The 12,464-nt window shown below is 42.7% G+C and overlaps 1 protein-coding gene across 1 annotated transcript in view; it reads right to left on the bottom strand.

The window, feature by feature from the left end:
- Positions 1-12,464, bottom strand: part of Pik3ap1 (phosphoinositide-3-kinase adaptor protein 1) — a 150,476-nt gene that overhangs the window by 43,533 nt on the left and 94,479 nt on the right. The window contains exon 9 of the mRNA XM_045130294.1: positions 1,082-1,177. Within this exon, the coding sequence (XP_044986229.1) occupies positions 1,082-1,177 (96 nt within the window). The remainder of the gene's footprint in view (positions 1-1,081; positions 1,178-12,464) is intronic.

Raw genomic sequence — 12,464 nt, 5'->3', positions numbered from 1 at the left:
AGTAACTCACACCTATAATCCCAGACATTTGGTAGGCTGAGAAAAGAGGATTGCCAAGAGTTTGAGACCACCCTGGGCAAGACCCTGTTTCCAAAAAAAAAAAAAAGATGAATACATAATTACATAAATTTTCTATAGCACTTGAATTTTTAAAAATATTTTTATTTATTATCTATTTGCAAGCACAGAGCAAGAGAGAGAGAGAACAGGTGCACCAGGGCCTCTTGCCTTTGAATGGGTCCAAGAGAGTTGACCAGGCTGGTTCCAACTCACTGGAAAACTCTAGTTTCTGGGCTCTAACCTCAAGATAAATTTCTCTAGTCTGATATTACTTGAGATTTTATTATTTGTTTGCATTACTTTTAGAATAATAAATAACAATAGCAATCAACTTAAGCTGGTACTTGTCCCCTGCTAGAGACAACAGGGTAAGCTGGAGGCCAAATAGCAAAGCTCATCCTCACACCACGGGAATCAACGCCCTCTTGGTCTGAGGCTTAGTATGCAGCCACTTGTTTAACTCTCACAAACTTAATCTCATTTTATAATTGAAGAAACGGAGATCTGAAGGAGTTGAGTGCCCTGCCTGAGGCCTTCCAGGCAGCTGAGGAAAGAAGAGAGTACAGACCATAGTCCTGCCCATAGCCACTGCCACACAGCCTCAACTTGGTAAAGCAGGTGTCTGTTCCCTTCCTTCACCACAAAGGGAAGTCTCCCAAGGGATCACATCTTGTTTTCCTTTGGGGTCTCAGCCCTAACATCCATAGCAGGCTTTGTGCATCGTAGGCACTTAGCTAATTCTGGTAATGCAGTCTTACTGGAGGCCACTGGTTCACCCCAATGAGGAGCTCCAATGGTGGGCATTTGTGGCTTGTCTGTAATAGGCTACTTGGGAAGGTCAGAGCAGAAACAAAGAAAAGCAGGGTGCCTTCAGTGGTATCATATGCCATGTTTGTGGCAACCTGTTCCTTGAATGCAGCAACCATTATGTGACATCAAGAACCCATTTGTGTGTGTGTGTGTGTGTGTGTGTGTGTGTGTGTGTGTGTGTTTTCCTTCACTGCTCATAACTACAACTTACCTTCTAAAAATTTGCGGATCATAGAGTCCTTTGTGGGCCGAGAGAAACCTTCTCCGGGGACTGGGTTACCTGTACTGGCCTGAAGCATTTCAACATCTGGAAGGAAAAAAAAGACCAAGAGTTGATATGCTGTTCTTCCATATAGACAAGGAGATCTCACAGATGGATGTATTAGACTGGGAAACATTGTTTAAAGATTCATGCATTTGATGTGAGGGTGATCTTGCTGCGACATCTGTCACTTCATTTATTGCCTGGGTTGGTTTGGCTGGTCTGGCTGGCTAGCTGGGGGTCCCCTTCCTCTATCACTACTCCAAGAGTGGCCCACCCAAAGCTGTGCACCCGGTTGAAGAGGACGACCTTCCCCAGATAGAGGAGGCTGGTCTTTGGTCAAGGGTGTACGAGCAGCTGTGTTCCCCTGCTAGATCCTCCAGACAAGCTCTCAAGATTCATGCTTTTATCCACCACCCACCTTTCCACCCAGTCATCTCTTCACTAAAGGTACAAGTAAGTATGGGAATCCAAAACAGCAGCAGTCACAACCCCCGGGGACCCTTTTTAGGATCACAGACCTCCAAAGATCCAGATGTACTCATTTTCACTTGAAGGAATAAGATCAGGTTTGAACTATACACACCATAGCATTATTTGCTACAGCAAGTGATACAGAAATAACAGAAAATAAATTATGGATTGTTCAAACAATGGAAGATTATGAATCAGTTAAACAAAGAATGTGCTAGAACACTTCTACCAACATACTTATAGCTCAGAACATAATGCTGAGTGATAAAGTTAATAATATAGGTGATAACTGTAACCATTACAAGTTTTATATAATAGTTACAGAAAAGTCATATAAAGTGCTTCAAGTGGTATAGGAATCAATAAATATGTTGCAAGCATATAATATGCTGTGAATACTAGCTGTTGACTTCCTAATAATGGTTACCTTGGAGGAAGGAGGGAAGTCAACTGGTGTACCTTAGGACCACAACATTCACGTTGAAAAAAGCTCAGACAAAAAATAAATACATATTCTTGAGGATTTTGATGACTATGAAGAATCAGAATCTTCAAAACTGAAATTTTAGGTAATTTGTGTATTAGCTACAGGAAGCAACATAAAATTCTATTTCTGTATTTGCATAGACTCTAAAAGGAAATATAAATCATTAAGATCAAGGGATGGAGACAGTTATTCCATTGCTCATTTGTTACATTATAGATTTTTTAGGCCAATTAAAACATTTGAAAATGCTACAGCCCTGTTTATGTTCAGTGGTCCCTGAAGCACACAAAATGACAGCAAGCCTCCACATCGTTCTCTCTGTCATGTGCATGCTGCATGGGAGGGGGGGTAGAAAGCCTGGGCTGGGTTTCCAGAGGAGGAGTGAGCTAAGGAGTCAGAATGACCCTTGCCACCCCTGACTTTCATAAAGATTGCGGTGACCATAATGATCCTAAAGCAAATCTAGGATTATGTCATGTTTATTGTTTTTCTGAGTAGAACTAATACTTAATTTCTTCTTTAAAAATCATGGAAAATGTTAATAAAAATTAAAAAATAAAAAAATAAATTCAAGACCGGAGAAATTCCATTTATTTGAGATTTTTCAGTTTCATTCACTCAACTATGATTTTATGCAATATCTTCCCTATCAAGTTAAAAACTTGAGAAGAAACACATTTTTTTTATTTTTATGTATTTTATTTACTTATTTGCAAGAGAGAGAGAGGCAGATAAAGAGAATGGGCATGCCAGTGCCTCCAGCCACTACCAACAAACTCCAGATTCATGTGCCACCTTGTGCATCTGGCTTCCGTGAGTACTGGGGAATCAAACCTGGGTCCTTAGGCTTCCCAGGCTAGTGCCTTAACCACGGAGCCATCTCTCCAGTCCAGAAACACATTTTCTATAGTGTGTGCCCTGTGGAAAGGAAGAACCTCCTCTCCCTAAAAAAGACATGGCATCACCTCTCCATCCCACCCTTGGCCAACCTCACCTACAGCCACTTAACCCTGGGCAACTTTTGACATGATTTGTTCATTCCACAATGAAACACAGAGGAACAGACTCCAAGGACAGACTTGAGTAAGTCTTAGTTTCCCAGAGACGATGGGTGGAAGAGATTGTGAGACACATATTCAGACTTGGTACTACCCAGTGCTGGATCCTCCAGAAAACCATGGCTGCGTCTAGCCCCAGCACCTCCAAAAACCAGTGGTTAAAGTGCTTGCTTGTAACTCCTAATGACCCAGGTTTGATTCCCCAGTACCCACATAAACAGATGCACAAAGTGGTGCATGCATCTGGAGTTTGTTTGTTGCAGCTGGAGGCCCTAGTGCGTCCATATTCTCTCTCTCCTTGCAAATAGATAAAATGTTCAAAAGCCTGCTCCAGGGTATAGCCACCTCAGAACGGTTTCAATCACCAGAAGCGAGATCTCCCCGGCTGTTAACACCGAGGCACAAGCCTCACAGGTACAACTCACCCTCCCTCTGACGGTGGGGTGAATAAAGGGTCCTGCAAGGCCCAACCCTTTCCACCAACAAAGTTCTACTTGAGACGATTGAGTTCCACGTCCAAGAGGAAAATGCAAAATTGAGAGAGCTACAAAGAAAATTCGGAAAATACAATATAGAATAAAATAGTAGCAGCAGGAGTCATCCGGGCTGGACCTGGCACGTGAGCAGAACACTCCCTGCACCTGAACCCTTACTACAATGTGTGGACAATGTGCGGAACTGAAGGGGACGGTAAAGAAAGAATTTAGGCTGAGGATATAGCTTAGGGGCAGAGCTCGTATCTTGCATGCACAGTGTCCTGGGTTCCATCCCCAGTACCACCAAAAGAAAAGAATAGAAATACCAACACTATAACCCCTTGATCCAATGCACTAACAAGGACACAGCAACATTTCTATGGCATTCTTGCCAGCATTTATAACATCGGTCCTATAATAGTACACTCAAATTGGGGGTATTCTACAAAATAATTGATGGGGGCTGGAGAGATGGCTTAGCGGTTAAGTGCTTGCCTGTGAAGCCTAAGGACCCCGGTTTGAGGCTTGGTACCCCAGGTCCCACGTTAGCCAGATGCACAAGGGGGCGCATGCGTCTGGAGTTCGTTTGCAGAGGCTGGAAGCCCTGGCGCGCCCATTCTCTCTCTCTCCCTCTATCTGTCTTTCTCTCTGTGCCTGTCACTCTCAAATAAATAAATAAATAAATAGAACAAAAGTGCCAAGACTAAGAAAGACCAATGTCCCACATTGGAAGAGACTAGAGAGGAAAACTAAATACATTGTGACAACTTTGACCACAATGTGGAACAGAAAAGGAACACTAGCGTGAAACCAGTGAAATCTAAACAAGGCTGCAGTCCAGTTAGAAGTCCAGTAATGTCATTTCCTCCCGGAGATCTTGATGCTGTGGGGAGCTGAGATGCTAACATCAGGGGATGGGGACAGGACGGAGGACTCAGGAAGGCAGGTAGTAACTCTAGAATTTTTTTTTTTTTTTTTATGGTTTTTCGAGGTAGGGTTTCACTCTAGCCCAGGCTGACCTGGAATTCACTATGGAGTCTCAGGGTGGCCTCAAATTCACAGCGATCCTCCTACCTCTGCCTCCCAAGTGCTGGGATTAAAGGTGTGTGCCACCACGCCCGGCTAACTCTAGAATTTTGTTGCAACTTTTCTCTGAAAATAAAAACAGGTCACATAATTTTTTTTTTCCAGTGCCAGGGATCAAACCTGGGGCCTTGCACATAGTATGTCAGTATTCTACCCACTGAGCACAAGTGCAGCCCCAAATAATTTGTTTGTATTTCATGTGTAGACTGGCTCCAGGCTATTCAAAAAGTTGGAGGATACAGGCCAGCATCACAGTGTCAAAAAAGCTTGCCTATGGCTAGAGGGATGGCTTAGAGGTTAAGGCGTTTGCTTGCAAAGCCAAAGGACCCAGGTTCAATTCCCCAGGACCCACGTTAGCTAGATGCACAGGGGGCGCATGCGTCTGGAGTTCATTCGCAGTGGCTGGAAGCCCTGGTGCGTCCATTCTCTCTCTCTTTCTCTCTCCCTCTCCTTCTTTCTCTGCCAAATAAATAAATGGATAAATAAAGCTTGCCTAAATCATGGTGCCAAGAGATTGGCACAGCAGCTAGGTACAGGAACTGCCTTGTGGGAAAGCCCATGTTCCCAGGAGCACCGTATCACATCACACAGCTTCCAGGGTCACCACAAAAGACACACCACAATCTCTGCACCCAGAAAGCCCAGGACACAGGTCCCTTCCAGATATTTATAGTTTATGTACAGCTCCTCCCAGATCCACATATAACGTAACCAATCGGGGGTCATTCTTATCATAGGTGATGTTGCCGTAGAAACACAATTGACATTTGGCTCTTATCAGGTTACCAAGGTAGCAGAGCTAGGAAGTCAAACAAAGGTCAAATTCTCATGCAAAAAGAAAAATGATAGCTGTTATATTAACTTTGTCCATAATTATCTTGGATCAAATTGTTTCAATCCATGCAGCTTCTCTTTTTCTGGCTAGAAAATAGTGGTGATAATAGTATGAATCTTGTAGGTTTATCATGAGTATAATGAGAAGCTTGCCCAGAGGGCAGAATAGTGCTTAGCAAGTATGAAGGGCCAGATGAATGCTCTCTGCAATTATTATTACAGTGATCATTATTTCTATTGTTAAATCCTACACCCAAGCTAATGCCCTAAGCAGGGAACAATTCAAAAAGGAAGACTCAATTTACATCTAAAAAAATTTAGGGAGCTGGGGAGGTAGCTCAGTTGTTAAAGACACTTGCTTGCAAAGCCTGCGTGTTGGGCTCAATTGCCCCAGTACCCAAGTCAAGCCAGATGCACAAAGTGATACATGTTTGTGCTGTTCGTTTGCAGCAGCAAGAGGCCCTTGGCACACCCATTGTTGCAGTCCGGTTCGCATTGCTGGTAGAAATCACCCAACCAAGAGTAGCTTCTGGGAAAAAGAGGTTTATTTTGGCTCACAGGCTTGAGGGGAAGCTCCACGATGGCAGGGGAAAACGATGGCATGAGCAGAGGGTGGACATCACCCCCTGGCCAACATAAGATGGAACACAGCAACAGGAGGGTGTGCCAAACACTGGCATGGGGAAACTGGCTATAAAGCCCATAAGCCCACCCCCAACAATACACTCCCTCCAGGAGGCATTAATTCCCAAATCTCCATCAGCTGGGAACCTAGCATTCAGAACACCTAGGTTTATGGGGGACACCTGAATCAAACCACCACACCCATAAACACCAAAACCCCTCCTTTTGTCCCTACTCTCAAATAAATAAAGTACTTAAAATTTTAAAGCTTAAAAAAAAATTAGGGCTTCGGATGTACCTCAGTGGCAGGAGCTTGCCTGGCATGTGCAATGCTCTTGGTTTGATCCCCAGCAGTGCTATTTTTTGTGTGGTTCTAGGAATTGAACCTAGGGGACTTTTTTAAATTGACACGTATTATTTATGGGGTATAGTAATAACTTCATTTTTCTCCTTTTTTTTTTGAGGTAGGGTCTCCCTCTGGCCCCAGGTTGACCTGGGATTCACTTTGTAGTCACAGGGTGGCCTCAAACTCACAGCGACCCTCCTATCTCTGCCTCCCAAGTGCTGGGATTAAAGGAGTGCGCCACCACATCTGACATAACTTGATTTTTCTATGGTCTCGTGTAGTCCAGGCTGTCCTTGAACTCCCTGTATAGCAAGAATGATTTCAAGATTCTGATCCACCTGCTTCTATCTTCCCAAGGGCTGGAATTAGAGGTGTGAACCATCACGCCCAGTTCACACAGAGATAATCTGATAATTCGATACATGTAACAGTGTATGTAACAGCAAATCAGGTTCAATTCGTATCTACTAGTTTTATCATTTCTCTGTGTTGATAATCTTTGAACTCCTTTTAGTTATCTATAAAATATATTATAAATTGTTGCAAACTATAGTCACCCTAATGTCTTAGAAGAGCAGAATTACAGCTTCTATATAACTGCATTTTGACACCTACTTTTTTGCTTTTTATTGGTGCTAGCTTATTTCACTTAGTACATTGTCCTTTAGTTCCACCCTTATGTTCACAAATGACAAGCTGTCATTCTTTTTAAATATATATATATATGTTAATATATATTTATTTTGTTATATCATTTTATTATTTATTATTGTATTATTATCTATACTAATATATATTATATACAGTATTTAATATATTTATATATTATATATATAAATTTATTTATTTGCAAGGAGAGAATGGGTGCGCCAGAGCCTACAGCAGCTGCAAATGAACTCCAGATGCAATGTGGCACTTTGTGCATCTGGTTTTATGTAGGTACTGGGGAACTGCACCTGTGTCTTTTCACTTTGCAGGCAAGCAGTTTAACCACTGTGCCATCTCTCCAGCTAGGATTTCATTCTTTTCATGGGAGAATATTCCATTTTGTACATGTACCACATTTTCTTTATCTATTCATCCACCAATGCCCATCACAGTTGATTCTATCTCTTGGCTATTGTGAACAATGCTACAATATGCGGATTCACATGGATTCCATTTCCACTGGATCGACATCTGGAAGTGGGATTGCGACATCATGTTTAGTTTCTTGTGAAACTTCCATACTGGTTTCCATAATGACTACACTAATATATATTCCTACAGATAGAAAATAAAAGTTCCTCTTCCTCTGAATTCTTACCAGCCTTTTTTTTTTTTTTTGTAGTTTTGATCACAGCCATAGTAATGAGTGAAATAATGACACCTCACTGTGGTTTTGATTTGCATTTCGCTGATGATTAATCATACTGAGCATCTCTCATGTGCTTGGGGATCATTTACATATCTTCTTTTGAGAAATGCCTACGCAGATTTTTTTAACTTTATTTATTTGCAAGCAGAGAGAGAGAGAGAGAGAGAGAGAGAGAGAGAGAGAGAGAGAGAGAGAGAGAATGGGCGCCAGGGCCTCCAGCCACTGCAAACGAACTCCAGACGCGTGCGCCCCCTTGTGCATCTGGCTAAAGTGGGTCCCAGGAAATCGAACCTGTGTCCTTTGGCTTTGCAGACAAATGCCTTAACTGCTAAACCATCTCTCCAGCCTGCAGATAATTTTTTAATCAAATCATTATTATGATGATTATTATTTGCTGTGGAGTTGTTTGAGTTCCTTATACATGTTGGACACCAATTCTTTATCAGAGGCATATTCTCTCCCATTCTGTGAATCCTTGAAGGCTGTCTCTTCACTCTTGTTTGATGTGCTGTGCAGAAATTCCTTAGTTTGGTATAGCCCCATTTGTCTATTTTTTTTCTCTTTTAACAGTAAGCCTATTTGTTTGAACATGTGTTCTGCCTTCAAATTGACTTCAAGTATGGCTTCATTCCAATATTTGAATTCCATACATATTCTCAAATATCATAGTTTATATTTTGTAGTAAAGACTTTATAGTGTTTTTATGTTTGAATATCTTAGGATTAAAAAAAAATGTGAATTCTAGGACTGGGGAGACAGTTCAGTGGTTAAAGATGCTTAGTTGCAAAGTCTGCTGACGAGGGCTCAGTTCCCCAGCACCCATGTAAAACCAGATCCAAAAAGTGGCACATGTGTCTGGTATTTGTTTGCAGCAGTAAGAAACACTAAAATGCACCCTCCCCCACCACACATACTCATAAACACACACACACACACACACACACACACACTTAAAATTTTTAAGCTTGCTGGGCATGGTGACACACGCCTTTAATCCCAGCACTCAGGAGGCTGAGGTAGGAGGATTGCTGTGAGCTTGAGGCCAGCCTGAGACTACATAGTGAATTCTAGGTCAGGCTGGGATACAGTGAGACCCTACCTCGAAAAACAACAACAACAAAAAAAACAAAACAAAAAAAATCTCTAAGCTTCTGTAGTGCTTTCAATCAAATGTCTCCCATAAACTTTGGAGTTCTAAATGATTGGTCCTCAACTCATGGCAATTTGGGAGGTGGAATCTTGCTGGAGGAGGTGTGTTGTTAGGGGTGGGCTTAGGAGTGCTATAGCCAGCTCCCCCTTGGCAGAGTTTGGCTCACTCTCTTACTGCTGTTTTCTTCTATCTGCGATGGCAGAGGGGATGTCCAGCCTCTGCTCATGACATGCTTTCCCTACCGTCATGGAGCTTCTCCTGTACACTAGAAGCCAAAATTAAAAACTTTTCTCCCAGCAACACGGAGGTAACTATGACAGCTTCTATGTCCCCATCTACAAAGTGGGGACAAACCACAAGCCCAGCCTCCTAATGGCTTTGAGATAGCACAGACAATATTTATCGAATCCATAGCAACAGTTCAAGGCAGCAAATATTCATGGTTATCACTATTACTCTATGGAAGCAACTTAGTTCTGTGGCTGTTAAAACAAATTACCACTTAGACCAACTTAAATGCATTATCTTCCGGTTCTATGCTGTAGAAGTCTGAAGTGGGTCTGATTGGCTAAAAATCAAGATTTCATCCAAGTTGTGTGCCTTTCTAGAAACTTGTAAGGATCCGTCTTCTTGACCTTTCAACTTCTAAAGACCATCTGCATGCCTTGGCACTAGGCTCTCTCCCTTCCTCTTCAAAGCCACACCTATACTAGGCACTAAGCCCAAGGAGGCAGAAGATGTTGACTTGTGTAATTAAAAAAAGTTCCTAATTTCTTGGCATCAACAGGTGTCAAGACAGACTCTCTTTAAATTTAAATTTGACAATTCATGTATATCAACCTAGCAAGCAGTAGTGGAATGAATAAATGCAAGACAATTCTGTATGCAAACAGTCTGTTTCTATAGACAGTATGTGGTGCTTTGACTCAGGGGTCCCCCATAAACTTAGGTGTTCTGAATGCTAGGTTCCCAGTTGATGGAGATTTGGGAATTAATGGCTCCTGGAGGCAGTGTGTTGCTGGGGGCGGGCGTATGGGTGTTACAGCCAGTTTTTCCTTGCCGGTGTTTGGCACACCCTCCTGTTCCTGTTTTCTACCTGATGTTGGCCAGGAGGTGATGTCCACCCTCTGCTCATGCCATTGTTTTCCCTGCCATCATGGAGCTTCCCCTCGAGTCCGTAAGCCAAAATAAGCCCTTTTTCCCCACAAGCTGCTCTTTGTTGGGTGATTTTTTTTGCCAAAGAAGGAGAGCAGAAAATGCAGGCATTCCTGGATGCTCAGGGTTGACCCTTCAGACTCCAAGCACTTGACCTTCATCACTTGCCAGTTTAAAAATAAACTGAAATGTGTCAAAACCTGCTGGTCTAAGGAGAAAGCGCAAAGTTCTTTTATTTCAGCAGAAAAATCAACAAGGAAAGTTGGCTCAGTCACAGTCCTCTCTGGAAGACCTGGGCTTGCCGCACGCTTAGGAATCAATGGGAAAGGATCCGCTTCTGGAGTGCAAGAAGCTTGCAAGATGAGAAAATAGCCCAGAAGAGACTTCATTAAGGAACAAATCAAGATCAGTTGTGAATTCCTATCGACACCTGTATAATATTCCTCATGGAACAGAACTCTAGACCTCTTAGCCAGAAAACACTTCATCCATACTCTATGTTGATTCAATATAAAATCAATCAAATGCCAGCTACTGCAAGACTGTTCTTCCAGAAATGCTTCCCTCCTAAAATCCAACAAGACTTTTATTCTGCAGTATCTTCTGTGGCTGTAAAAGGAGTCTCTGATAGAATATTAAAAATCATAAACAAAAAATGTTAAAGGGCTGGAGTGATGGCTTAGCAGTTAAGGCACTTGTCTGTGAATTCTAAGGACTCAGGTTCAATTCTCTAGTGCCCATGTGAGGCAGATACGCAAAGTGGTGCTTCAGTAGCTTCAGGCCTTAGAGTGCCCATACTGTCTCCCTCTCTCTCTCTCTCTCTCTCTCTCTCTCTCTCTCTCTCTCTCTGTCTGTCTGTCTCTCTCTATCTCTCAATAAATAAATGAATAAAATATTTTAAGCCCCCTCTCCCCCCCAAAAAAGAAGTCTCTCAACAGGGAGCAGTATAATAAGATGTTGGCATCCTGTCTGGTTCCATTTGTACTCAGGTAGGATGGAATACTTTGATTGATGTCAATAAAATATAACCAAACTTTCCCATACTCTAGCAGTTACCTTCTCACGCTGCAACAGAACACCTGACCAGAAGCAGCTTATGGGAAGAACAGGCTTATTTTGGCTTGGAGTTTAAAGGGAAAGTTTTATTGTGGTGGGGAAGCATGTCAGAAACTGACAGGAGGGTGTCACCTCTTGTCACATCAGCTGCAAAAAGCTCTTTGTACTGTCAAGTAAGGGCTGGATTATAAAACCCCAAGGCCTGTCAGTGGGGAGTGACACACCTCTTCCAGAAAGACTCCAGTTCCCAAAGACTCCACTGGCTGGAAATCAACTATGAGGCTCAGCCACAAACACATGAGGCTATGGGGGACACTTCACGTTCAAACCACCACATTCTGCCTCGGGTTCCCATAGACTCATGGTCATCTCATGTTGCAAGCATTCAGTCCAACTTTAGAAGTCCCTATAGTCTTTACCAGCCCCAACACAATGCAAAGGTCCAAAGTCAAAATTCTTATCTGAAACTCAAATTAGTTTCTTAACTGTGAGCCCTGTAAAATCAAAACACCACTTACATACTTACAACACATAATGGCACTGAATAAACATCCCCATTCCAAAAAGGAGGAATGGGACATAGTAAGGAAAGACTGAAGCAATACAAGAACCCAAACCAGCAGGGAAAATGTCAAATATGGAGGGATTTGAAACTTTGGACTACAGAAGCCTTGCAGTGCTATAAGTAGAGCTTAATGGGTCATTCTGGTGAGTGTTTGAGAGACCATAATGTTGAAAGAAAGGTGGGGTGTGGAGACTTGGCTTATGAGGTTTCAGAGAGGAAAGAAAGGGTTTTATTGAGAACTGGGTGGTTATAGTAGTGCCCCCAGGATTTTGGAGAAGCAAGGACGATGGGGCAGCTGCCAAGGGAAGCTGCTGTCTTGGATGGATCTACCTGGGCTGCAAGTAGCCCAGCTGGAGAGGAAGAGCTGCCCAAACCTTTTGGAGCCCAGAGGAGCCCACAGGTCCCAGGTGCTGGGCAAAGACCAACCATATTTATCTCACAAACTAGTTCCAAAAGACTAAAAGCCACATGATCAGATTCACTATAGTCCCAGCCTGTTCCTCAGTACCAGTTTTACTTAGTAGTTACCTCCTCATGGCTGGGACAACATACCCAACCTGAAACAGCTTATTGGAGGTAAAGGTTTATTTCAGCTTACTGTCACACCCTGATGGAGAAATAATGAATGGGGGAAGGGGAGGAGAGGGTAGTAAGGAAAGGAAG

Source organism: Jaculus jaculus, chromosome 1, assembly GCF_020740685.1.
Source record: "Jaculus jaculus isolate mJacJac1 chromosome 1, mJacJac1.mat.Y.cur, whole genome shotgun sequence".
NCBI classification, from domain to species: Eukaryota; Metazoa; Chordata; class Mammalia; order Rodentia; family Dipodidae; genus Jaculus; species Jaculus jaculus.
This window is presented reverse-complemented; position numbering and strand designations above follow the sequence as displayed.